The sequence below is a fragment of the Myxocyprinus asiaticus genome, chromosome 33 (assembly GCF_019703515.2).
Source record: "Myxocyprinus asiaticus isolate MX2 ecotype Aquarium Trade chromosome 33, UBuf_Myxa_2, whole genome shotgun sequence".
Lineage (NCBI taxonomy): Eukaryota > Metazoa > Chordata > Actinopteri > Cypriniformes > Catostomidae > Myxocyprinus > Myxocyprinus asiaticus.
In genome coordinates, this window is record NC_059376.1 from 22,305,274 (window position 1) to 22,331,233 (window position 25,960).

At 42.6% G+C, this 25,960-nt stretch overlaps 1 protein-coding gene across 1 annotated transcript in view; it reads right to left on the bottom strand.

The window, feature by feature from the left end:
- Positions 1-8,004: 8,004 nt before the first annotated feature.
- LOC127424328 (protein patched homolog 1-like) overlaps positions 8,005-25,960 on the bottom strand; it is a 108,064-nt gene continuing 90,108 nt past the window's right edge. Inside the window, exons 21-24 of the mRNA XM_051669400.1 lie at positions 17,558-17,657; positions 14,486-14,776; positions 13,588-14,143; positions 8,005-10,666 (exon numbers count right to left, since the gene is read on the bottom strand). Of these exons, the coding sequence (XP_051525360.1) occupies positions 13,589-14,143; positions 14,486-14,776; positions 17,558-17,657 (946 nt within the window). The 3' untranslated portion in view covers positions 8,005-10,666; position 13,588. The remainder of the gene's footprint in view (positions 10,667-13,587; positions 14,144-14,485; positions 14,777-17,557; positions 17,658-25,960) is intronic.

Genomic DNA, 25,960 nt, shown 5'->3' on the forward strand with positions numbered 1-25,960 from the left:
GGGTGTCTATAAAGTAACTTAATCCAACCAATAAATGTACTCCCGAACCCATACATTTCCAAAATCTTAAAAAGATAATCCCATTCTATCATATCAAATGCCTTTTTGGCATCAAGTGAGATGGCAGCGATCGGAGATTGATCATACGCTACTGACCACATGATATTGATGAGACGCCTGATGTTATCAGAAGAGTTACGGTCCGAATAAACCACACCTGAACTATATGTATAAGAGATGTCATAACTTTACTTAATCGGTTAGCCAACATTTTTGACAATGTTTTACATCTAGTTGGATCAGGGAGATTGGACGGTAACGTTTATACTCGCTTGGATCTTTGTCCTTTTTAAGAATCAGACTGATCCAGGCTTGTGTCATGGTTGGTGGAAGCTTTCCATTCTTTAATGATTCAGTATAAACTTCTAACAAAAGTGGAGCCAGTTCTGTAGCATAGGATATAAAATGCTGAGAAATGCTGGAGCTCTGTCAGAGTGACCATCGGGTTCTTGGTCACCTCCCTGACTAAGGCCCTTCTCCCCTGATCGCTCAGTTTGGCCGGGCGGCCAGCTCTAGGAAGAGTCCTGGTGGTTCCAAACTTCTTCCATTTACGGATGATGGAGGCCACTGTGCTCATTGGGACCTTCAGTGCTGCAGACATTTTTCTGTACCCTTCCCCAGATCTGTGCCTCGATACAATCCTGTCTCGGAGGTCTACAGACAATTCCTTGGACTTCATGGTTTGGTTTGTGCTCTGACATGCACTGTTAACTGTGGGACCTTATATAGACAGGTGTGTGCCTTTCCAAATCATGTCCAATCAACTGAATTTACCACAGGTGGACTCCAATCAAGTTGTAGAGACATCTCAAAGATGATCAGTGGAAACAGGATGCACCTGAGCTCAATTTTGAGTGTCATGGCAAAGGCTGTGAATACTTATGTACATGTGATTTTTTTTTTGTTTTTTATTTTTAATAAATTTGCAAAGATCTCAAACAAACTTCATTCACATTGTCATTATAGGGTATTGTTTGTAGAATTTTGAGGAAAATAATTAATTTAATCCATTTTGGAATAAGGATGTAACATAATAAAATGTGGAAAAAGTGATGCGCTGTGAATACTTTCCAGATGCACTGTAAAAAAAAAAATCTATTCTAGAATATATCTTATGGACTGATGAAAAAAATTTATAGTCCCTACCAGATGGGTTCAAAAGTCTCCAAATATCCGAAAGACCAAGATTTTTACACATCCTGTGAAGCGTCAGTGTTGCTCTAGGGGGTTTACACACTTTTGCTTCACTGTGATCAAGGACTGAATCCATCAAAAGATTAAAGTCTCCTCCCAATATTATATCATGAGGGGTGCCAGCGGCTTGCAGCATCCCTTCAAGATCTATAAAAAAGCCCTGATCATCAGCGTTAGGTGCGTAAATATTAGCCAAAATCAACCTTTGCCCTTGAATTTCAGCTAAAACAATAATTACTCTTCCTAATTTATCTTTAATCTGTTTGAGACATTTGAATTGTAGATATATATATATAATGACTCCCTTGCTCTTACTTGAGCCAGCACTAAAAAAAAACATGTCCACCCCATATCTTCCCAAATTTTTCAGCTTCCTGCGGGGAGAGATGTGTTTCTTGAAGAAACACTATATCATATTTCTTATGTTTAAGAAAAGTAATAACCTTCCTTCTTTTTATGGGGTGCCCCAACCCATTTACATTCCATGTGGAGAGAGATAGTACACTCATATTAACATTTGACATTTTGATATAGTAGAAAAAAATTAATTGTGTGTCAAAAACAAAATTATACAGACCACATTCCCCATTAGTGAAACAAACAAACCCCGAACTTCCCCCTGAACAAAACAAACAGAAAAAAGAAAAACGTGCGCATTAACCCCGCGCACAACAGCGCCAACTGGCGTCAATCCCTCTAAACTCAAAAGGTCCATGAATGCCCACAAGCCCCCATGACAACTTTGCCATCGGATTGCTCAATTTTGCCTCACACATTTGTGAGGCAAAATTACATAACAGAAAATACTTTGTAAAATAAACCCAGTCAATAGGAAGAATGAACACAAAGAATGTGTAGATTCATTCACAGAACTGTCTCAAAGATGTGATCTTCCACAAAACAAATTCCAACTGATATAAAACCGTTCAGATTCCGGCTGTTATGAGTTCAGCGGATGACGTAATCATTCCAATATCCCGTAAAAAAACTCAACAAAACAAACTACAGCCAGCAGGAGGAATAAGCATGAAGAACGAACAGATTAATCCACAGCTGTTCCAAAGGAGTGTTATACAACAGAACAAGCTCCAGCTGCTAGAATTGCCAACAACTCGAGGCAATTGATGTGCCAATGCAGTCGCGTGCCCATTGCAAACAGCGCCCCAGCCTGTTTTGGAGGTGTCCGTCGTGACCACGACGCGCCTGGAGACCAGTTCTAGGGGAACACCTGCCCGTAGAAATGAGAGGTCGGTCCAAGGGCTGAAAAGACAGTGACAGACCGGTGTGAAGACCACGCGATGTGTCCCATGGCACCATGCCCATCTCGGGACTCGAGTCTGAAGCCAGTGCTGAAGCGGTCTCATATACATCAGCCCAAGCGGGGTGGCTACCGCTGAGGATGCCATATGCCCCAGGAGCCTCTGAAAAAGTTTCAGTGGAACCGCTGTTTTCTGTTTGAATGCCTTCAAACAGGCCAGCACCAACTGGGCAGGCTCCTTCGTAAGGCATGTTGTCAAAGAGACTGAGTCCAGCTCCAAACCGAGGAAAGAGATGCTCTGAACCGGGAGGAGCTTGCTCTTTTCCCAGTTGACCCGAAGCCCTAGTCGGTTGAGGTGTGAGAGTACCAAGTCCCTGTGTGCGCACAACATGTCCCGAGAGTGAGCTAGGATTAGCCAGTCGTCGAGATAGTTGAGAATGCGAATGCCTACCTCCCTTAACGGGGCAAGGGCTGCCTCTGCGGCCTACGTGAAGACGCGAGGAGACAGGGACAGACCAAAAGGGAGGACTTTGTACTGATACGCCTGACCCTCGAATGCAAACCGCAGGAAGGGTCTGTGTCAAGGAAGGATCAAGACTTGGAAGTACGCGTCCTTCAGGTCTACCGCCGTGAACCAATCTTGATGCTGGATGCTTGCCAGAATACTTTTTGCATCAGCATCTTGAACAGTTCAGTACTCGCAGGTCCAAGATTGGCCGCAACCCACCGCTTTTTTTCAGTACGATGAAGTAGGGGCTGTAAAACCCCTTCTTCATCTCGGCCGGAGGGACAGGTTCTATCGCACCTTTCCATAGGAGGGTAGCGATCTCAGCGCGCAAGGTAGCAGCGTTTTCGTCCTTGACCAAGGTGAAGTGGATACCGCTGAATCTGGGCGGGCGCCTGGCAAACTGAATCGCGTAACCGAGTCGGACGGTCCAGATCAGCCAATGCGATGGATTGGAAAGTGCAAGTCACGCATCCAAGTTCCGTGCAAGGGGAACCAAGGGGACAATGTCGTCGGACGTACCGGCAGGTGGGGCCTCGCGGAGGGGCGGAGCTCGAAATGCCACACCACGTCATGGCCGTGCTGAGTCTAGGGACATCGAAGCACTTACCTGGCTCCTTGTGACCACCCCCAGAACAGCCTGGGACGGGGGAGGAAGAGGCCTGTCCACGTAACCCGTGGAGACTGCCACATCGGGGGCGGCTGTGTGCCACAGCTGGGCGCTCAGGGGCGGGAAGACCACCGCTGGAGCACTGATCCTGCAAGGAAAATCCTGTGGATGGTAGTTGTGATGACAAATGTGCACACCGGGTATGTGACCCAGGGAGGAAGGAAATCACTCTTTTGCTGAACTGTTGGGTACCGCAACCACTTAGGCATGCGGCGAAATCAAACAATAAGGCAACAAAAGATTTTCCACCCGGCCCTCCACCGGGGGATGGAGTGGTCTTCTTTCCAGCTCCAGGTGAGTGGGTTTCGTCGTCCCTGGGTCGCCCGTCTCAGGGGCGCTTTGACGACCTCAGTGGGTTCTTAGCGGCCGACTGTGAGACAGGTGATGTCTGCTTCCTGCAGTGGGCTCCACGCTGGGGCCGGGCCGAATGGGCAGGCTATAGTGGAGCTGGTGCAGTCACCGCAGGGGGATGAGCAGACGGGGTGCGGGATCTTGAGCCGTGCCGGGGCAGGATGTGCCGGATAGCCTCCGTCTGCTGCTTCACCGCCGCGAACTGCTGGGCAAAGTCCTCAACGGTGTCGCCGAATAGGCCAGCCTGGGAAATGGGGGCAGCAGGGAACCTTGTGTTGTTGGCCTCACCCATCTCGACCAGGTTGAGCCAAAGGTGGTGCCTCTGGACCACTAATGTGGCCAACGTCCGCCCGAGAGACCATGCCGTGACCTTCGTCGCTTGCAGAGCGAGGTCGGTCGCCGAGCGCAGTTCCTACATCAAATCTGGGGCGGAACTACCCTCATGCAGTTCTTTCAACTCCTTGGCTTGGTGAACCTGCAGGAGAGCCATGGTGTGCAGGGCAGAGGCGGCTTGTCCAGCAGCGCTGTAGGCTTTAGCCGTCAGGGACGACGTGAACCTACAGGGCTTGGATGGGAGCTTAGGGCGTCCGCGCCAGGTGGCGGTGCTCTGCGGGTATAGGTGCACCGCGAGCACCTTATCCACCGGGGGAATCGCCGTATAGCCCCTGGCCGCCCCTCCATCGAGGGTAGTGAGGGCATGAGAACTGCGGAATCGGGGCCGGGCAGTAAAAGGTGCCTCCCACGATTTCGTCAGCTCCTCGTGCACTTCCGGGAAGAAAGGCACTGGAGCGGGGCGTGGCTGCTTTGAACGGCGCCGCGAGCCCAGGAACCAATCATCGAGCCACGAGGGTTCAGGGGAGAGCGGAGGGTTCCATTCTAACCCGACGCTCGCAGCTGCCCGGGAAAGCATGTCCATCATTTCTGCATCAGCCTGTGACTGGGCAATTGTCCCCGAGGGGGGGAGACCAGCAGAGGCTTCTGCGTCCGACTGGATAAGCCCACTCTCCGATGCTGCGCTTGAGAGCAGGGCTCTGAACAAGAGGCCAGACTCGCCGTGAGACGAGCCGGCGGACTCATCCAGAAGCCTGACGGGGGCAGACGAGCGTGCTGGGGAATGGGAGGTCCGCGGGGGGATACCCGGCAGAGGCGATCCCATTGGGGTCCCCAAATCGCCCCCAGTGCTAGCTGTGCTGGCCTCATACCCATAGGTAGAAGGACCGAGGTGGGGAGCTGCTTGGGTGGCTTGCTTTCTTACAAAAGCAAGCTGTGACCGCAATGTTGAGAGATAACGACCGCAACCAGGAATAACACACAATCGGAAAGACATCTTTAAAAAGACGCGTCTTTAAAAAGACGTTCCGTGTGTGCTGCTCTTTTAGAGAAATATAATCTTTTAGAGAAGAAAGCTCTTTCAGAAAATATACTCTCTTTTTTCTGCCGAAGCGCCCAGGGGCGTTCTCTGCAGTGCACCAGTGCAGAGGAGGGAGAAGCCACTGAAATGCGCCGTCAGATCCAGCAGAGGTGAATGAACAGTAGAAATTCAGCTCAGTGAGCATGACCGTTCGGCTCCGAAGAGAAAATCTGAATGAGTGGTTGCATACCAGCTCCTTTTATACCCGTATGTCCGGGGGAGTGGCATGCAAATGCTCGCCAATTTTCATTGGCCTTTTATCAAAGACCAGAGGTGTCTCGGGCTCCCAAGAGTGACCCCTAGTGTCACTACATCGACACAACGTCGAGTGAGTGACAGATAGGGAACTTATAATTTTTATAAAAGCTCTACATTTAATCTTCTGTTAAAACTTGTGTATTATTTGAGCTGTGAAGTTAAGCTTTGAATTATTGAGATTTGTAAAAAAAAAAAAAATATATATATATATATATATATATATATATATATATATATATATATATATATAAATTTTTTTTTTTTATGGTCGTTTTAGGGTAGGGTTTCATCATGGCAACGAAGTTGTAAAATTGAATATAACTTTACACAAAAAAGGTTAGTAAACTTTTATCACAAATAAATCATGTTAATACGCATATTGTTTATGTCTTGTAGCTATACTAATGAAACAGTGAGTATTTTAACATTTATGGATCAACCCTATTCACTTCCATTTTAAATGCCTCACTGTAACCCAGATTTTTTTTTTTTTTCAAATGCTGTCGATTGAGCTTAACTTGAATTGAACCTGGAATATTACATTAAGACTTCCAAATGCCCTCTTTCACAAGTGAAAGGAGAAACAAGACTATCTTACAGGTTGTGGGTTTGCTGTCATGTCCAATATAGTTTGCGCTGTCTAATCCTTCAATCGCAGCCTCTTTGCAAAACCTGTATTATACTGTGAGATTATACTGTGCACAAGCTCAGATTGTTGTGACGGGAGCCGTTGGTGGACCAAAACATTTGTTCTTATCATTTGTTAAATACGGGGAATAATGGTGGTATGGCCCGCCATGACTAGGTGAGCCACGCTGCTGAATACCAAAAAGGTGTCGTTGATGTGTAAATGCAGGTGGTAATGTGTTAACATCATCATTTTAATGTTACAAAGTCACATATTTCAGAACAAGCCATTTTTGCAGCTTAGTATTAATAAATAGCTTTGAAAGTAGTTTATTTAAGAGTTTATATATTACATTGAATTTCTTTTCAACAGAAATAGACATTTAAATTTAAAAGCAAAAAACTTATTTCACGCGCAACGGGATGCTCTATGGACATTATGGTTTCCACTGAAAAATTGCTTACATTTCTGGTTGTTTCTAAACAAAACTATCATAGGCTTCAGAAGACTTGTATTATGACACACATGGCGCGTGGATAACTTTTATGATACGTATGGGTCCTTTTTTAAGCTTTTAAATTAGCACTATCCATTGCCATTGAATTGAAATGATGGGCCAAGATATTCATTAAAATATCTCCTTTTACGTTTCACATAAGACAGAAAGTCATACAGGTATGGAACAACATGAGGTCAAGTCAATTCTTACAGAATTTTCCTTTTTTGATAAATGGTTCCTTTAAATCTGAATCTTACAAGATTCTCTGTCCAGACAAAATTGTATTTCTGAGCATAGATCACATGAAATGATTTGAATGTCAGTCCTGACTGGCTTGTGAGTCATAGATTGTGCTCTTATTGACTCTACACAATTACATCGACCACAGTCTATTCAGAGAGCAAGTCGGTGCAGTGTATCAAAGGTTACAGTAGATTGAAAGAAGCTTGATGATTTCCAGTGTATGAATAATAAATGGCTGCCACCCATGCAGCTGAGTTAGAAGGGTGCAGCCTGAATCAGTTTCCATCACTCTGTTTTTAAGGCCATATGCCCCTTTTCATTACTTAGAGCACACCATCTGTATTGTAACTACAACCAATTTCCTTGCAGGCTATAAAACTGTCAATCAGAATCATACAAGAGTGCTGCGTGCAAAGCAGAGTCGTGGCTGCCTGACCAGGGGGAGACTGAATTTGTGGTCAGGTGTCAGCAAGTTGAAATCCTGTGCAAGATAATATTGTTGGATCTTTGCGACTTTGATGTAAGGTTTTGGTAAAATTGATTTATCTTCAAACAGATTTTTAAAATGTAAGCATGCTAGGTCAGCGTGTACAATTCCAGTTCTGTTGAACATCTTGACAGAATTGCTTTTGAATACTATAACCAACAAATACACCATTAAATTAATCAGGTGTGTTGATTCAGGGCTGAGTGAGAAAAGTAGGCCTATACAGTATGTGAGGAAATGTATAATGACCGGTTAAATGGCTCCGTGCAAGGTGTTGAAAATGCTAATTCTTAGTTTTAATGACTTAATGAATAAAATGATGTGTGACTAGTGGCAACAGTTGACAAAACTCATGAAGTTCATAAGGTTATGGTGAAAAAATAGTCACGGGTAGCTACAATTTTCAGAATCATTTATTAAATGTATAGCAAAGAGACAAATAAGTTATAATATTTTTATTTGTTAGAATTCTATCAGTGTTTGAACATTATTATTTAGAGAGCTAGTACATTTTTTCTACTTTCATGGCAAGATTTTCACAAAACCCAAAGACAGAATGCACTCACTCTCTCCTATATAACACTGTAACAGGGGAACTTTAGTTGTCTGAGAACAAGTTAGCAATGAAAGTGTGCATCTTAATGTCTTCTCAGATATGTTCTCACAAAAATGGTAGCATTACATATAAACTCTTTAAAAATATACTTTTGTCAAATACCTTGACAACTACTATGTACACTACAAAAATAAATTTTCATATAAATAAATTATATGGCATACATTTATCTTTGTAACAGAAAAAGACATACATCCAAGCCAAACGAGGAAAAATGGCAGTCTGTAAAAAAAAAAAACATTGATTATTTTCCTTTTAAAATCCTCTAAGAGCTATGATGAATCTGTAATGTAAATGTTATATACTCTTTTTTCCTATTTAACATTAGTAAGCACTTTATACAGATCAAAATCAATTAATGTAAAATAAAGAAACTGTAATAGTGTTTTTCGACAAATGTAAAAATCCCTGCATTTTAAGAACTGGCATTATGACCATTATTGAACAAAACAACATCTTATAATACAAAAATATAAATATTGCAAAACAAATGTAAAAAAATAATAGATATATATATATATATATATATATATATATATATATATATATATATATATATAAATTACAATAGTTGCCAGCCATGATTTTCTCCCATTTTTGCCAATGTGACATTAAGGAGAACACAAAAACAACAAACAAACAATACAACATGCACACAAGTCTACAGAACAGCCCTTGAAGTCTTTGTCAAGAACAAAGGCCGCAAGCGCAAACATATGTTTGACAGGAAATCAATTAACATGAGGGGGTGGAGGGGTACAGTCGGGGAAAACAACAAACACACACGCACACACACAAGCCTCAGAGTGATGGAGGAGTGGGGACTCCATGACTCTTGACCCTTAAAGCACTCGCATGCACCATTTGGCAGTTGAGGGGGAACTTCCAATTAGTGTCATGGCGTCATGTTATGGATTTTTATGAGGTGAGGTCAGCAGAGAGAACTGCTCATGCTAAATTGGGGCCAGTAGTTGTGGTTTGTCATTGAGGAGGTCAATGACAAAAAAACAAAAAAAAACTTAATTGGCCATTGTGACTCGTCCTTAAAAATGCTCATTAGCTTAGCTTATTACATCAGAAAGAGAAAGACGAAAAGGATGTCTGATTAACACAATAATAATAATAAAAAAAACTGAGTACTGTTTAGCCGTCAGGCTAAAAAAAAAAACCAGAGTACTGTTGTAACAGTAATGTTTGTTTTAGCTTAAACCAAGTTCTGAGAAACAACAGAAAATAATGCCATACCATAAACACCACTGTAAAAACAATGCTACAATGGAAACCCGTTTCCCACAGTAGAATATCTATGAAACATTAGTTGTGAAAAACAATAGCATTTATAATACTTATAAGTCAGTAATGAAAGTTGTAGTCATAAGCAAATTAAGGGTTGCCACTGGTCGTTTTACAGTAAAATAACTCAAACCAAGAGCATGAGGGGACCAGAGAGGAGTTCCAGTACAGAAAAACAGAGGCACAGTCGCCCACATCAATCACACGCATTTCCTTCTTCATTTGCTGCACAGCTAAATTCTCACGCATAGCGTGTTTCATTGTTAAACAGTAATTGCTTTCTTTCAACTACCACAGGTTTGTGATAAGCAAATTAACATTAAAAACATAAATTCTAATGCTTCAGTATACACAAAACAGGCATTCGCACACACACTGCTGTTTGTCTACAAACAAATAATTATATATTTTAGTTAAGTATCTAGCATATGTCTGACCAAACAATTTCCCTGAACGTGTCCTCTGAAACTGAATTTACAACTGAAATAGAAATATCTGTGCAGTTTTATTATTTTAAGGTTTTGCCATGTTTTTTTTTTTTTTTTTACTTAAGTGTAGTAGAAATGCACTGAAAAGTTTTAAATCCAATTAACTTTATTATTTAATTTTTTTGAAAATTAAATTTCAAGATATTATGTGAGCTTACTTAGAGTTTGTTCTTATGTGTTAGTTAATAAGTGTTTGAGTCAAGGAGCTTGGCTTAATTAAATGAATCAAAATGTTTGTTATATCAACATGTGCACACTCACACAACAAAATAAAACTGTTTTCCCACTCTCACACACAGTTCTATAAAATAATAGAAAATAATTGCATAGCATTATACAAACATTACAACAATATTATAAGCAGCAACAACCGTATGCTGAAATGTTTGTGAAAAATTATGTTTCCTGTATGGCACAGATACACAGATGATGGGTGGGCACTTGAAACAAATTAACACACAAGCACGCCATCTGGTCTGATGACCCCGGTCAAATTATAACTACTCTTGTTCGTTATTTACATTTGTGTACACATAAATACTTATAGAAATATCTAACAATAATACACCACGGTTATACAGTAACCGAGTCAAGCACCGAAATGGCATCTCTGGTCAAAGTGTTCCTGCCATGCAGCACCATGCTTCTGCCCCGCTAGCAGACTGATGTCCCATCTTTGGCTGTTTGAGCTTCAACATTCAACATCTGTGAAGAGAGAGTGGCGAATTTTTTAAAATACCAGGGTTATTAACATTAATTAAAGGAATAGTTCACTCAAAAATGTAAATTCTCTCATCATGTACTCTCCCTTATGCCACCCCAGATGTGTATGACTTTCTTTCATCTGCTGAACTCAAATGAAGATTTTTAGAAGAATATTTCAGGTCTGTAGGTCCATACAATGGGAGTGAATGGGTGCCAAAAATCTGAAGCTCCAAAAATCACATAAGTCAGCATAAAAGTAATCCAAAATCAATGTCTTAGAAGCGATATGATAAGTGTGGGTGAGAAAAAGATCATTTTCACATTCTTCCTGTGTTTTTGGTGATTCACATTCTTCATGCATACCGCCTCCAACTGGGCGGGGAGAATAATTTCTAGTAAAATAGGACTTAAAAATTGATCTGTTTCTCACCCACACCTATCATATCACTTCTGAAGAAATAGATTAAAACACTGGAGTCATATGGATTACTTTTATGATGCCTTTATGTGCTTTTTGGAGCATCACAAATTTGGCACCCATTCACTTGCATTGTATGGACCAAAAAAGATGAGACATTCTTCTAAAAATCTTCGATTGAGTTCAGCAGAAAAAAGCAAAACAATGTCCTTACCTTACCCCGATTAATTTCGGTAAGCCTATAAAAATAATTTGTATTTTGAGCTGTCGAGTCGGATTTGTCACGAAATCGCTGGCATATGTTGTTCCTCTGCGTCATGATGTCATGTCCGTAAACACAGGAAAGAAGTACCGGCTGAAGCCGCTGTTCAGTTCAGTCAGTCACTGTCACAGAGTTCAGGATGGCATTGCTGCAGTCTGGATGGATGTTTATCAGTTATCTGTTTGGTGAAGTTGTTTACCTGCTATAATGCTTAGAATTGGATACAGTATGTTGTGTGGTAGGAGTAATGATTTTATGAATCGAACATTACTCGTGTGTTTACCGATTGCGATCCGTTGTCAGGGGAAGTTACTGTGCATGTATACTAATATGTATTACTTCTGAAATTTACTTCTTGTACATATTATTTTCATGTTTAATAAAGTATATTTTATCCCCATTATTGTTCGTTTTATGTTTTAAGTTTACAGTGTTATCAGGCCTACAGTTTCACTTGCTTTATCAACTGCCGTGTTCACTTTTTAATTTTTTCGTTTTAGTCAGTTTTAGTCTTTTGACAAAAATGTCCTTTGAAAATAGTCAATATTTCAGCATGTTATATTCATTAATTTTAGTCCGTTTTACAAAAATAATATATTTTACTTGATGATGATGTGCAAAATTGACAAAAATAATAAGCTCCTGAAATAATAATGAATAGACTGAAGTATTAGCTACTTTTTAGAAGTTAGCCTACTGTACTCTGAATTCTTCAAGCTTTAGAGACTTATTAATTTTCCGTGAAAGGATATTATATTACTCATGCAGCTCAAGCAGAGAAATGCCCAACACATTGGATTAATGGATTCAATTAATCCATATCTAATATCTTCTTCTATTTACAGATTATTAAGATGTTTCTTCTTTAGTTTATATCTTGCACTGTTAATATCCTGCAGTTTAATTTTGATCATCATATATTCGTCAACAGTATTCTTTAATAAAAAAATTGAATAATCTTCATAGTGTGCCTTTTTCATCTTGTCTTCATTATTATTGATGAAATCAAAAAACCTTTCATCAACAAACATTTTCATCATTGATTTCATTGACAAGATTAATAATGTAAAAATAATGAAGTCTGACATTGAACTCGAATCTGCAGTATCACGAATTTCACCTCTTAAATTGATAATACAATACAATACAAACATTAATAGTCGATAAAACACTTGAATAATCATATATACGTGTATATATATATATATATATATATACATACACGCATCTTACCACGTGGCTCGTTGTGCATGACACCGCGGAGATTCCCAGCATGTGGAGGCACATGCTACTCTCCGCGATCCACGCACAACTTACCACGCGCCCCATTGAGAGCGAGAACCACTAACTGCGACCATGAGGAGGTTACCCCATGTGACTCTACCCTCCCTAGCAACCGGGCCAATTTGGTTGCTTAGGAGACCTGACTGGAGTCACACAGCACACACTGGATTCGAACTTGCGACTCCAGGGGTGGTAGTCAGCGTCAACTGAATAATCATATTAAAAAAGACTTGTAACTGGTGGTGATTATGGAGAGTTCCATGTTCTTGAAGCGCTTTGAGTGTATTGTCAGAAAAGTGTACAATTCATTCATTCAAAATATGTAAATAAGAGAGTTGTTTATCTTCATCAAAGCAAGTAATATCTAATTTTTTAATGTTTAATCGTATAATATAATTATATCAACATGGAAATAGCACGTTATAACTCCGGCTCTGGATATCTTCCATTCATGATCACACAGGCGATGTCTAGATAAGCTCAAATTATGAGATTCATCCGCCAGAGCAGTAGTGTCAAAACACGACGGACGTAATGTATTCTTCCGCAAATTGCTTGCAATTTTAAATTTCAACCACAGATGTCACTAGAGAGCACAAAGTTACATAGTGCAGCTTTAATAAAGGCTTTGTCATTTTTATTTAATTTTTGTCATTTTTAGGTTAGCTAGAATGTATTTTAGACTAGTTTCAGTTTTTTTCCATTATATTTTACAATTAAGATTTTATTTTGATTTCGGTTCACAAAAATATTTTCGTTTAGTTTTTAATTAATGATAAAAACATAGGTTAATACCAATTCATAAGACTACATAAAACAGCAAGATGAATCTTGTTTCATACAAATGAATGAGTCCCAAAAAATTTATCTGATAGAAAAATGTTGTTATTAGAAATGTTATGCTCCACTGTGTTGTTTACTTTATTTGAATTCAGCCATATTCTTATAAGAACTCACCTCAGCTGGAGGGTCTTGTGTGGCAGATAGTGGGAGTTTCATATTCTAGATCCTGCAGCTCCATGCCCTCCGTTTTTGAGTTTTCGTTGCTCTCGTCAAAGGGCACGTGAGGGTCGGAGAAGTGAGGGTCAGTGTAGACTTCTTCTGAAGTGTGGTAACTGTCATTGGAGGGGTAGGACGAGAAGGCGGGGCTCTGGCTGGGCATCCCTGAATGAACAGCGACTGTCACTGAGGCAGAGGCCGTCACCGTTGTGATGGGCTGACAGTAGGCGGGGCCTATAGATGGGTGGGAAGGGTGAGAGTAAGGGTTGTGGGAACGGGGCCGATGGGCCCCCAGACGTTCCCGTTGATTGGGGCCTGATCGGTCACCTGGCTCAGTAGCGGTTTCAAAAGCATCCATGCGCGGCCTGTGAGGAGGAGACAGGTGTCTGCTCCCAAAGTCCCTCTTAGGGTCCCTGCTACTGTATCGCTTTGATGACTGTGGTCCAGCATCCTGAGAATTGGCTAGATGGTTGGATCTGTAATGCTGTGGTGGTTGGTGTTGTCTAGAGTCATCCTGTGGAAAATGGTGTATCTAGATTGGTTAATTGAGACAATATACTGTATTCTAAATACAATGCTAACTGCATAAAAGTAAGAACACCGATATTGATGATGTACAATTTCTCAGCATTCACCCTGTCACACTTATTATACTACTATAATGCATTTATTTATCATAGTTGCTTATCCGAATAAATTGCCTCCAGTGAGAAGCGCACATTCTTTACATCTCTTATTATGTGGAACATAGTCTTTTTATATCATCACGTTCAATTTAGACTGCAAGCTCACAACCCTTTTGCCGTGGCACTGTAGGTTCAGAAAATCAGTACGGGAAACACTGTGCTCTACTGACCGAGTAAGAAGGAAACATTGGCAGTTCCACTTGACGATTGCCTTGTCGTCCCCCTGTGGCAATCCGCACCTCCTCCAGTCTGGCTGATCGCCCCCTGTTGGGCTGGAGGTCATACTGCTGGAGTTCCTGGCTAATGCCGGACACAGTAGTGTTGGAACCATATTCTGAGTCTGAAGAGTCTGAACCTGCTCCAGTGGTGGTGTGGCTGGGTCGCATGGTGAAGCATACCACCTGCGGAGGAGGTTCTGGAGATGGTGTGGGCAGTCGGCTTCGCCCATCCACTGGAGACACCTGACAGGCAGAGTTTATAGGACATGAAGCCAATAGCTCAGTACAAAATCTGAGAAGTCGTTCTTTCAGTTTTAATTTAATTATCTCAGTAATTGGTGGAGTCTTGTCTTGAATTCTGAAGACCCCATGAAACTGTATAATCTCTTTCCTGTGTTGACTATTAAAGGTATTTAAAATGGGCTCAACTCCGTTTTAAAAAGTAGTTATGTTTCAGCGATGAAGCATCATTTGCTACTTGCTTGTCAGTTGCAGGTGGTATTAGGGGGAGTGACATTCTCATTCTAAATAACATTTGATTGGAAAAATTCTGTGTAGTGCAAAATTAGTTATCAATATTTTTAGCTCATTTTCCCAAAGGAGAATGACTACATTTGAAATCTGTTAAAAGTAAATGTTGAAGAGAACAATAGCAAATGGAAGACTTTAAAGCTAACACAAGTAGCCTTAAAGCTACAATTTAATATTTTTTTGTAATTACATTTTTTTACTGTTAAATATTTACATTTACATGTACATCCCAACAAAAATACACATGTACCTTCACTTAGTCAGCCATTTATTACAATAAAAGAATGCAACAAAAACAAAAGCACATTGAAACTGTGCATTTAGTATACAGTCATACAGTATACAGTGCATCTGGAAAATATTCGCAGCGCTTCACTTTTTCCACATTTTGTTATGTTACAGCCTTATTCCAAAATGGATTAAATTCATTATTTTCCTCAAAATTCTACAAACAATACCCCATAATGACAATGTGAAAGAAGTTTGTTTGAAATCTTTGCAAATTTATTAAAAATAAAAAACTAAACAAATCACATGTACATAAGTATTCACAGCCTTTGCCATGACACTCAAAATTGAGCTCAGGTGCATCCTGTTTCCACTGATCATCTTTGAGATGTTTCTACAACTTGATTGGAGTCCACCTGTGGTAAATTCAGTTGATTGGACATGATTTGGAAAGGCACACACCTGTCTATATAAGGTCCCACAGTTAACAGTGCATGTCAGAGCACAAACCAAGCCATGAAGTCCGGAGGTCTATTGTCTGTAGACCTCCGAGACAGGATTGTATCGAGGCACAGATCTGGGGAAGGGTACAGAAAAATGTCTGCAGCATTGAAGGTCCCAATGAGCACAGTGGCCTTCATCATCCATAAATGGAAGAAGTTTGGAACCACCAGGACTCTTCCTAGAGCTGGCCGCCCGGCCAAACTGAGCGATCGGGGGAGAAGGGCCTTAGTCAGGGTGGTGACCAAGAACCGGATGGTCACTCTGACAGAGCTCCAGCATTTCTCTGTGGAGAGAGGAGAACCTTCCAGAAGAACAACCATCTCTGCAGCACTCCACCAATCAGGCCCGTATGGTAGAGTGGCTAGACGGAAGCCACTCCTCAGTAAAAGGCACATGACAGCCCGCCTGGAGTTTGCCAAAAGGCACCTGAAGGACTCTCAGACCATGAGAAACAAAGATTGAACTCTTTGGCCTGAATGGCAAGCGTCATGCCTGGAGGAAACCAGGCACCACTCATCACCTGGCCAATACCATCCCTACAGTGAAGCATGGTGGTGGCAGCATCATGCTGTGGGGATGTTTTTCAGCGGCAGGAACTGGGAGACTAGTCAGGATCAAGGGAAAGATGAATGCAGCAATGTACAGAGACATCCTTGATGAAAACCTGATCCAGAGCGCTCTGGACCTCAGACTGGGGCGAAAGTTCATCTTCCAATAGGACAACGACCCTAAGCACACAGCCAAGATAACAAAGGAGTGGCTACGGGACAACTCTGTGAATGTCCTTGAGTGGCCCAGCCAGAGCCCAGACTTGAACCCGACTGAACATCTTTGGAGAGATCTGAAAATGGCTGTGCACTGACGCTCCCCATCCAACCTGATGGAGCTTGAGAGGTCCTGCAAAGAAGAATGGGAGAAACTGCCCAAAAATAGGTGTGCCAAGCTTGTAGCATCATACTCAAAAAGAATTGAGGCTGTAATTGGTGCCAAAGGTGCTTCAACAAAGCACTGAGCAAAGGCTGTGAATACTTATGTACATGTGATTTTTTTTTTCGTTTTTTTATTTTTAATAAATTTGCAAAGATTTCAAACAAACTTTTTTCACATTGGCATTATGGGGTATTGTTTGGAGAATTTTGAGGAAAATAATGAATTTAATCCATTTTGGAATAAGGCTGTAACATAACAAAATGTGGAAAAAGTGAAGTGCTGTGAATACTTTCCGGATGCACTGTATATTCAACCTGTTTTAACAAGTTGCCAAAAATGATCCCATATTCTTTTCATTTCCCCCTCACTATTAAGTCTTCCCAACATGATCTCATATGATGCCATTTCAATCAATCCAGTCTTTCAAATCTGGAGTTTTAGGGCATTTCCAAATGTGAAAAATCATCCTAGCTGCAGCATTGCAGCTGATCTTAAGAAGGATCAATGCATTCTGTGCTACATTGGGTATCACTGTTTTATCTCCAAGATAGCACAGTCAGGGGCAAGTTAGACCCCAGCTACAATTTTTAATTCATGGGGTCTTCAAATTTTAAGATCATGACAGAGTACAGTGGTGGTCTCAAGTATATCACAGATATCATATAAGCCAGTATTTCCCAGGTATTTAAAACAGGAAATTTTGGCTGATTTTGAACTACATACTTTCAAACAAAGCTAAGCTGTGTTTTTATATGCTCTAACTCTGCATAGCTCTCTCTATGGTATACGGTGGCGCTATGGAGGATAACACAACAGGACCAATCCTCTTACCTCAGGATAAGGGCCAAAGTAGGACAATAAGACTGGGAGCAGCACCAGTCCATTCAGGACCCCTAACACCGTTAGAATAGCCAAAACAGCGAAGAAATACCTGCAAATACACACAGCAAAAAAACATTTTGGAGATTGACATTAGAATAAAGCAGAACTTTAAATGAACTTTACTACTATGAAAGAAGGGCCGATAGGCATTCGGGCACTTTTAACAATAATTTGCACACAAAAAGACTTTTGTCTAATTTGGATTGAAACTAAATTTACCTTGTGCTAGAGAAAGCTTCCAAAGAGGTCTTTTAGAAAGCAGCACAGAGAAGCAGAGGACATAATTAGTTGGTTAATTCAAAGGCACGGAAAATAGGGGTAGGTAAGAGAGCAAGTTTTAAAAAAAAAAAATTTTTAGGGGTGAGTGGAGTACAAGCAAACACAGGGAAAAGCAAAATGTGAAGGAATGTGAAGTAGAAGCTTTGCGAGAGAAGAAAGATGAAGCACAAAGGGACAGGGGCCTCTCTTTCGCTCTTTAAAAAAAGCAAGCAGAAGCAAACAAATGAAGTAAACGGTATAGAATTTAAACACTTTAGTCTAGGAGGAAGAGAGGAGAGGAAAGACTACAAGCCCCTCTTGCCTGGCCTCAAGCTCATTCACTTTCTCTCTCTTTTTCCTCGTCCTCTCTCGATCACTCTTTCTATGCTAAGCCCCTGTGAAATTTTCCTGCCTTTCACAATCCCCTGCTCTAATTTAATCTCTAGAGTATCAGGTAAGACCCCCCAATCTCCTCTACAAATCCCTCCCCTCTGTCCTCCTTCACTCCCTCACTCTATCTCTCTTCATTATGGCCAGCTTTCCTTCCTTCGCTACTAAAGTAATGCATCTGTGTAAATTGCTGCGGCTCAAATTGCATCTGCCATTTTGTACCTCAAAGAAATGTGGAGACTAGAGGACACGTGCACTTTTTTCTTTCTTTTAACTGTATTCTTGTCATTATTTGCTTCAATAATGGATTTGTGTTTCATTTGGCCAATATTACTTTTATATCAAAGGCACTGGATGGGCAAAACCTACTTGACAAAGTTTCAGTTTCAAGCCCTCAAATCCCTGAGAAGTGAACCGCACCAAACCTAAGACTTCAGGAAGGTTCACTAAGAAAGCAAATTTCGTTTACACAGTGTTTGCATAAAGATAAATACAGTGGCCTTCCCAAAAACATTTCTGGATACTTTAGCCTCAGTTAAAAATACCTGAATGTCTGTGCATTTTATTACAAATATTAAACCAGATGGCATTTATATAAAAGAAAAATGTAGTTTTTCAAGCAATACTTTTCACAAAAATAAGTTTGTTAGGTTTAAAATGTTAATACAATGTATTGCAAAATTAAGACAAAAAGTATGTAGACACCTTCTGTTTGTCAAATGTTAGTTGAACATGTCCATCCATAGTTAATGTGATGAACTACACCTGTGGTTACTCTAAGACACCTGTGTGAACTTGGGGGGAACTTCATACATCCACTAAAATCACTCTAACACCAGTTGGTTAAATGTCATTGCAAAAATGGCTCAAAAGTGAAGTTAGCTCTGAGAAAAGGTTTAGCATCATTTGTCTGCAGACACCAATTGCGTTGATATTTTGTATCTAATGCAATGGCATTCAGACATTTTTAAGTGTGACTTTAGAATCGAAATGTCTCCAAACAGTTTTTGGGGCCACAGTATGTGGGAAAGAGAGAGAGTGGTATTTTAGCGATCATCCGACAGCTGGTATGCAGCACAGCTGCGCATCAGACTAAACTCACAGACACATTTACAAATGATGCTGCTCCACGGTGCTGGGCTTGGCCTCCCCAGGTTTACAAGCAGCTCCTCAGACTCAAATAATTTCTTGTAATAGTCGCACAATGTGAGCTTCTCTCTGGAGAACCACAGCCCTGGGTGTCCCTCTCGGCACGCTTGCTTTATGTCCTTGGGGAGGTTTCATAGGTCTGGGGTGACTGGTTCAAGGGGAGAGCTCCCACTGTGTTTACCCAAGCCATTTGTTTGGGGAGAGGATGGAGAGAGAAGCTAGCCTGGTATTATTTAGGCTTAGGTTTAAAAAAAAATGTTTTTCTTTGTCTGTATTTCATCAAGCCTCCCAACTAAGTCTCCTTGAATTGCACTTTTGTCTATGTGTTTGGCTCTTTGCTCTAATACACAAAGGGTGAATACAAAGAAATCAGTGGCTACGAGGGCTGAGCGCTATATCGAATATTCACAATTAATTAGCAGTGATTTTGCTTGTGATATAAAATTAAGCAACATTGTGAATGTAGCGATAATTTTAACATGCTTTTTATTTGGCTATTAAGTATCCTTGTCTCATTAAATTTCTTGATGAATTTGTGAGTATGAGCACATTTTTTAAATAATGTCTCTGATTAATACAAAACTCTGATTCACAGAGCATGTTTACATGCACATCTTAGACTACATCCACATTTATATGGATACATTTGTTTTGAAACGCTCTCCATCCATACTGTAATTTTAAATGCTTAAATCCCCTTACTGCGCAAGAAAAAAAAATTGTTTAAGACTTGTCCTTGTGTTCCACTGCCACAGCTATTCTGAGTAAACTTCCCATCGCCTTTGAAGAAATGCAATGTACAAAGTAACATTTATCTTTAACAACACTATTAACGTGGATAGCAGGCACAAAAACAGCGCTACAACATGGGCCGCCATATTGAGTGTTTTGAGCTGAATGGGTCACATGACTGCAAATATGTCATTTTATTTGAATATCTCAATTTCCCAGAGCACACTACAACATAAATACAGTGTTCCCTGTCTGTCACTCACTCGATGTTGTGTCGATGTAGTGACACTAGGGGTTTGATCTTGAGAGCCCCAATCACCTTTGCTTAAAATAGAAAAGGCCAATGAAAATTGGCGAGTGGAATTTGCATGCCACTTTCCGCCCCGGACATACGGGTATAAAAGGAGATGGCGTGCATCACTCATTCAGATTTTTTCTTCGGAGCCGAATGCATGTGTGTTCGTCCTCTCACTTTTTGCTACGCTGCTGGATTCTTACGCCGCACCCTCACACTGTTGAATGCTGTGTTTCCCCTGGGCGCTTCGGCAGCCTGAGCCTGCAGGTGCTAAAAAAGTATATTAGATAGAGTATATTTCCTTCTAAAAGAGCTCGCTCAAACACTTGGCATCTTTTTAAAGATGTCCTTCCGCGTTTGCGCTACTGGATGTGGCCGTTATCTCTCCCCTCCGGATACCCATGAAATCTGCCTCGAGTGTCTGGGGCACCAGCACTTTCGTGGAAGGGTTATGTTCTCATTGCAAGAACATGCCCATGAGAACGTTGCGGTGGCGGCTCAATTTCTTCTTCATGAAGCAAGGAGCCATTGCGGCTGCTCCCCAACCCAGCCCGTCCTGGGCTGACGCTCAGCCAGCATGCTTGTTCTGTCCGGACGAGTTGTCGAGCGATGCAGGCGGTCTGCCTCAGGGCAGGTTTAATGTGTCATTCGTGGCTCGCGACGAGGATGAGCTTTTGGTCGTGGCATCAGAGTGTGGGCTTCTGCTATCAGAAGGTGGTAGAGCACAGGATGAGATGGACGCTGAGATGGCAGCCGTGCTTGCCCGGGCGGCTGCGAACATTGGGCTGAAGTGGAACCCTCCACCCTGCCCTGAGCGTTCCTGGCTGGATGATTGGTTTCTGGTCTCGGAGCGCGACTCAAGGCCGTGCCCCGCCCCGGTGCCTTTCTTCCCGGAAGTGCACGAGGAGCTAACGAAGTCGTGGAAGGCACCTTTTACTGCCCGTACACGCTTCGTGGGCTCGTCCACTCTGACTACCCTCGATGGCAGAGCGGCTAAGGGATATGTTGAGCATCCCCAGGTAGAGCGTGCTGTAGCGGTGCATTTATGCCCACAGGGCGCAGCCATCTGGTGGGACCGACCAAGGCTCCCTTCCAAGGCCTGTAAGTTCTCTTCCTCTAATGACGAAGGCTTACAAGGCCGCGGGTCAGGCCGCTTCCACCCTGCACGCCATGGCCATCCTGCAGGTCCACCAGGCCAAGGCACTAAAAGACCTGCACGAGGGTAGGACCGACCCAGGGCTGATGCAGGAACTGCGCACTGCGACCGACCTCGCTTTACGTGCGTTGAAGGTCATGGCGCACATCCTGGGGCGGACGATGTCCACACTTGTGGTCCAAGAGCGGCACCTGTGGCTCAACCTTGCGGAGATGCGTGAAGCAGAGAAAGTCCGCTTTGTTGATGCGCCCATCTCCCAAGGGGGGCTTTTTGGTGACACCTTCGAGGATTTCACCCATCAGTTCTCAACGGTGAGAAAGCAGACCGAAGCAATTAAACCACGGCGCAACCCGGCCGCCTTCAGGCCACCGAGGTCCCGCACCCTGTCTGCTTCTCGCCAGAGCCGTTCCCCTGCGGTCCCGGCCCCAGCTCCTGTACCATCAGAGCCCGCAGGCCAGCCTCAGAGAAAAAGATCCTCCTGCGGGAAGTCGGCTCCACCTGCCATCATTCGGCCCCCAAGAACCCCAGACGGGCTTCGAGGCGGTCCTGACATTGCCCGCCGAGGGATGAGGCGACTGCTCCTGACCGGTCTGGCCCGAGACATCTCTCCAGCCCCAGCATCACCCTATGGCCAGCGTGTGGTGAGTATGACATTGCTGAGTGCCCTCTGGGCCTCGGCACCCATATGGTCAATAAAAGAGCAGTTTCCTCATTGCCTGGGCCAGCGCACTCGCAACGGCCAGGCGCTGGAAGTCTTTCCAGTCAATCAGGCGAACGCAAGTACTTCCCGTTCCCTCGTTCTCCGTTGAGAGACAGCCGGCGAACAGGTAAGTGTGCTGGTCTCTGGGCCACTCGCCCACCCCAGTCACCGGCCACCGTTGCGGGCTTGCGGAGCAGCATGTCCCCCCTGGGCTGTCTTCCAGGTGGGGCGCCTGCTCTGCCTTGCCGCGAACCACCCTGCCCGGGCACGGTATGTCCAGTCGTCCCCCTGGTTAGAGCTCTCCAGCCCCTCACGGAGGCTCATCAGGACGATTCACCTTGGCTACGCGATCCAGTTCGAGCTTGGATTGTGGATGCCATTTCTCTTGCATACAAGTCTCAGGACATGCCGTGCCCCTTGGGGGTCCGGGCGCACTCCAATAGAGGTGTTGCGTCCTCCTGGGCACTGGCAAGGGGGGCCTCTCTAGCAGACATATGCAGAGCTGCGGGTTGGGCTACGCCCAATACCTTTGCGAGGTTTTATAACCTACGCGTAGGCCCGGTTTTGACCCGAGTGTTACGTGGTAACAGCAGGAAGACCAGGCGGCCGGTTGGGTGTACCGCTTGCATTGCGCATTTCTCCTTTTTCAAAGGTGATAATGTGCACTTTTTGTCCACAACAGTTCCCCGTACCGGTGAACTCCGGATGCCTCTTTAATTCTTCAGCACTGTCCGGTGACTAACTTGGCAGAGGAGTAACGCCACCAGGCCCAGTACTCGTGGTATTCCCCTTTTCGGGTGAGCCCGTGTGCTTGGGCTCAGTGCTCCATGCATGGTGATTCCCCTTTGGTAATCCCGTATGATGAGTTTCCACTGTTCGGTTTCCCCCTTAGGGGAAACCTGTGTTTCCCCTCGTCAGAGCTTTCTCTGTCTCGGCCACTGTACTGCCCATGTCCACTCTTTTGTGCCTCGTGACACGGTTCAGCGCCTGCGGCGTTTCCTGTAGGAACCCCTAGTGTCACTACATCAACACAATGTCGAGTGAGTGACAGACAGGGAACGTCTTGGTTACCGATGTAACCTCTGTTCCCTGATGGAGGGAACGAGACGTTGTGTCCTTCCTGCTGCGGCGCTGAACTGGCCGCTGACATGGCTGGGACTCTCTATCGGCTCCTCAGCATAAATCTGAATGAGTGACACACGCCATGTCCTTTTATACCTGTATGTCCGGGGCGGAGAGTGCATGCAAATTCCACTCGCCAATTTTCATTGGCCTTTTCTATTTTAAGCAAAGGTGATTGGGGCTCTCAAGATCGAACCCCTAGTGTCACTACATTGACACAATGTCTCGTTCCCTCCATCAGGGAACAGAGGTTACATCAGAAACCAAGAAGTTTTCAAATGTATCCATTTGGGAGAGCGTTTTCTAAAAGCTCTGTTTTTGCTGGACAAAAACGCCATCTCACTCGAAACGTAGAGAAAGATATGTTTTACAATTTATCTGGAAGAATGTGGACATAATCCTACACCATTTATGCTTAGCAAGCATAAAAAACTTCAAGGTCATGTAAACGCCTTTAATGGCTTTCCTTTATCGGGGTAACGTCATAAACCGTTTAAGCAAAAACCGATCCGTGCGCAATGATTTTTGCCCATCAACCCGATTTTGCATGTAAACACCTTTACCGTATTCTTACCGGCTTATTCTATGTGAGTAAGTGTTGTGCAAATTAGCATTATCATTTCGACATCAAAAGCAGAGAATAATCAGATGATTTCAAATCTCATGTAAATGGTGGTTTCTTATGTATAATTTTTTTTTAAAGATGATTTCTTATTTTTTTGCATATTGCTGTGCATGTATGTATGTGCTCAATGGTTTGTTCAAGTAAATCACTTCAAACTGTCCGATTTCAATGAACGGATCTAAAATTCTGATTGAACGATTCACCCAATAATGCTCACAGAAGTCTCCACGTGGCATTTTTCATATATTGAAAAGCTTTGGTAAAACTATATGTAGGTAATTGTTGTTGTTTACCACAATGTATTTTTATATTTATGTGTGAAATGAAAAGGATTATATATCATTTAGTATTCATTTAGTAAAAAACTGTGTGGAAAACATTTCTTGATTATTAATTATATATTTATAATAAATAAAATAAAATAAAAAAGTGCTTTAGATTTACATTTAAAGGGGTCATGAAATGCTCGTTTTTTATTATCTTCCCTGAGGTCCACTGGTAATGTTAGTAAAGTTTTTCTGCATTAAAACGTTCATAATTTAGTGATATATGTTCATTTTCCACCCTGTCTCAGGCCCTCTGTCTGAACGCTCGGTTCTGGCCTCAGCTCCTCCTTTAAACGTCAACGTAAATGGCCACTGTTCTGTTTGGATAACATCGTGCAGCCCCTAAACTTCAGCCATATTTGAAAATCAATCGGAAGAGAATGAGCAAACTCCACAAGACCACAACATTTATAAAACTACATTTCAGGATTTACAGATAATGCACATCCAACAAATAACATCTGAATATATAAAACTGTTATCTCAAGCACAACTGTTAACACTCACACCCTGTCTACAATGGATGTGAGAGTCAAGTCAAAAGCAACAGAACCCATTATAGTCAATGATGCTGTCTACCATGGAAGTGTCCATTGCAGCGTGTTGCGCAGACAGTAAACAGATGTCCCGTTCCATTTTGCACTGCATGCGCTGGTGCTACTACTGCCAACAACACAAATAACTCAGAAAGTTAGTGTCGATGTGCCCGGTGTAGACAGCCTCAAGCCGCTGCGTCGCGTCAACGGACACGCCTGGTGTAAACAGTGTGTCAGCACCATAATTATTCTTGGCCATTTCTGAGCAAATACATAAATAGTGAGATATTTTGAATATCATCAAAAGGCTGAAAACTATCTAAATATACTGTATATATTTTTTGCTATATCGCTCTGCTCTAATAGCTACGAATCAACAAAGTATGAAAAATTAATATGGTCTTGGTTGAACTTTTAGAAGAGAGCTGACTCCAAACTAAACTTTTGTATCGAGGAGTGATTTACACCAGAATACTTTTCCATAGATGAGTACAATTCCTTCAGACTACTTGAACAAAAGCATTTTATGTTCTTCAACTTTGAACTCTTCAATTTAAACAGAGAGAAGTTGTGTGAAGTGTCCCTGAACTAAGAGCTTTTCAACCCTGTGTTTGAAAGCCACTTCTCCCCAGCGAAACGAGGGACCACATACCTCTCCGCACAACACGTCTGTTCTGTTTGGTTTCAAAACATTAGCAGACCTGACAGAGGAAAGTCAGGGAAACATTTATTCCTGCAAGGCTATAAAAATACAGCCTGCTTTTTTCGTATCTTCGGAGGCCAGAGGGTTTTGTTTGATGAAAAAACAGTAGTTGCGTTTCAATGGGAGACAGTGAGAGGGACGGGGGCCCAATGTGGTCTGCGGAGAGAGAGTGTGTATGTGATTTTGTATATCTTTGTGTGTTGGGGGGTATTGCACTAAACTTGTCTATGCATTATTTTAATGGCATGCAACTTCAGATCCAGAGTGATTTCAGAGCGGAGGGTTGTGGTGGTTTTCCAGGCCTCTAATAGGAATTAGCTACTGCAGCCTTTTGTTCATTCCCTCCCATAGCAATTGCAG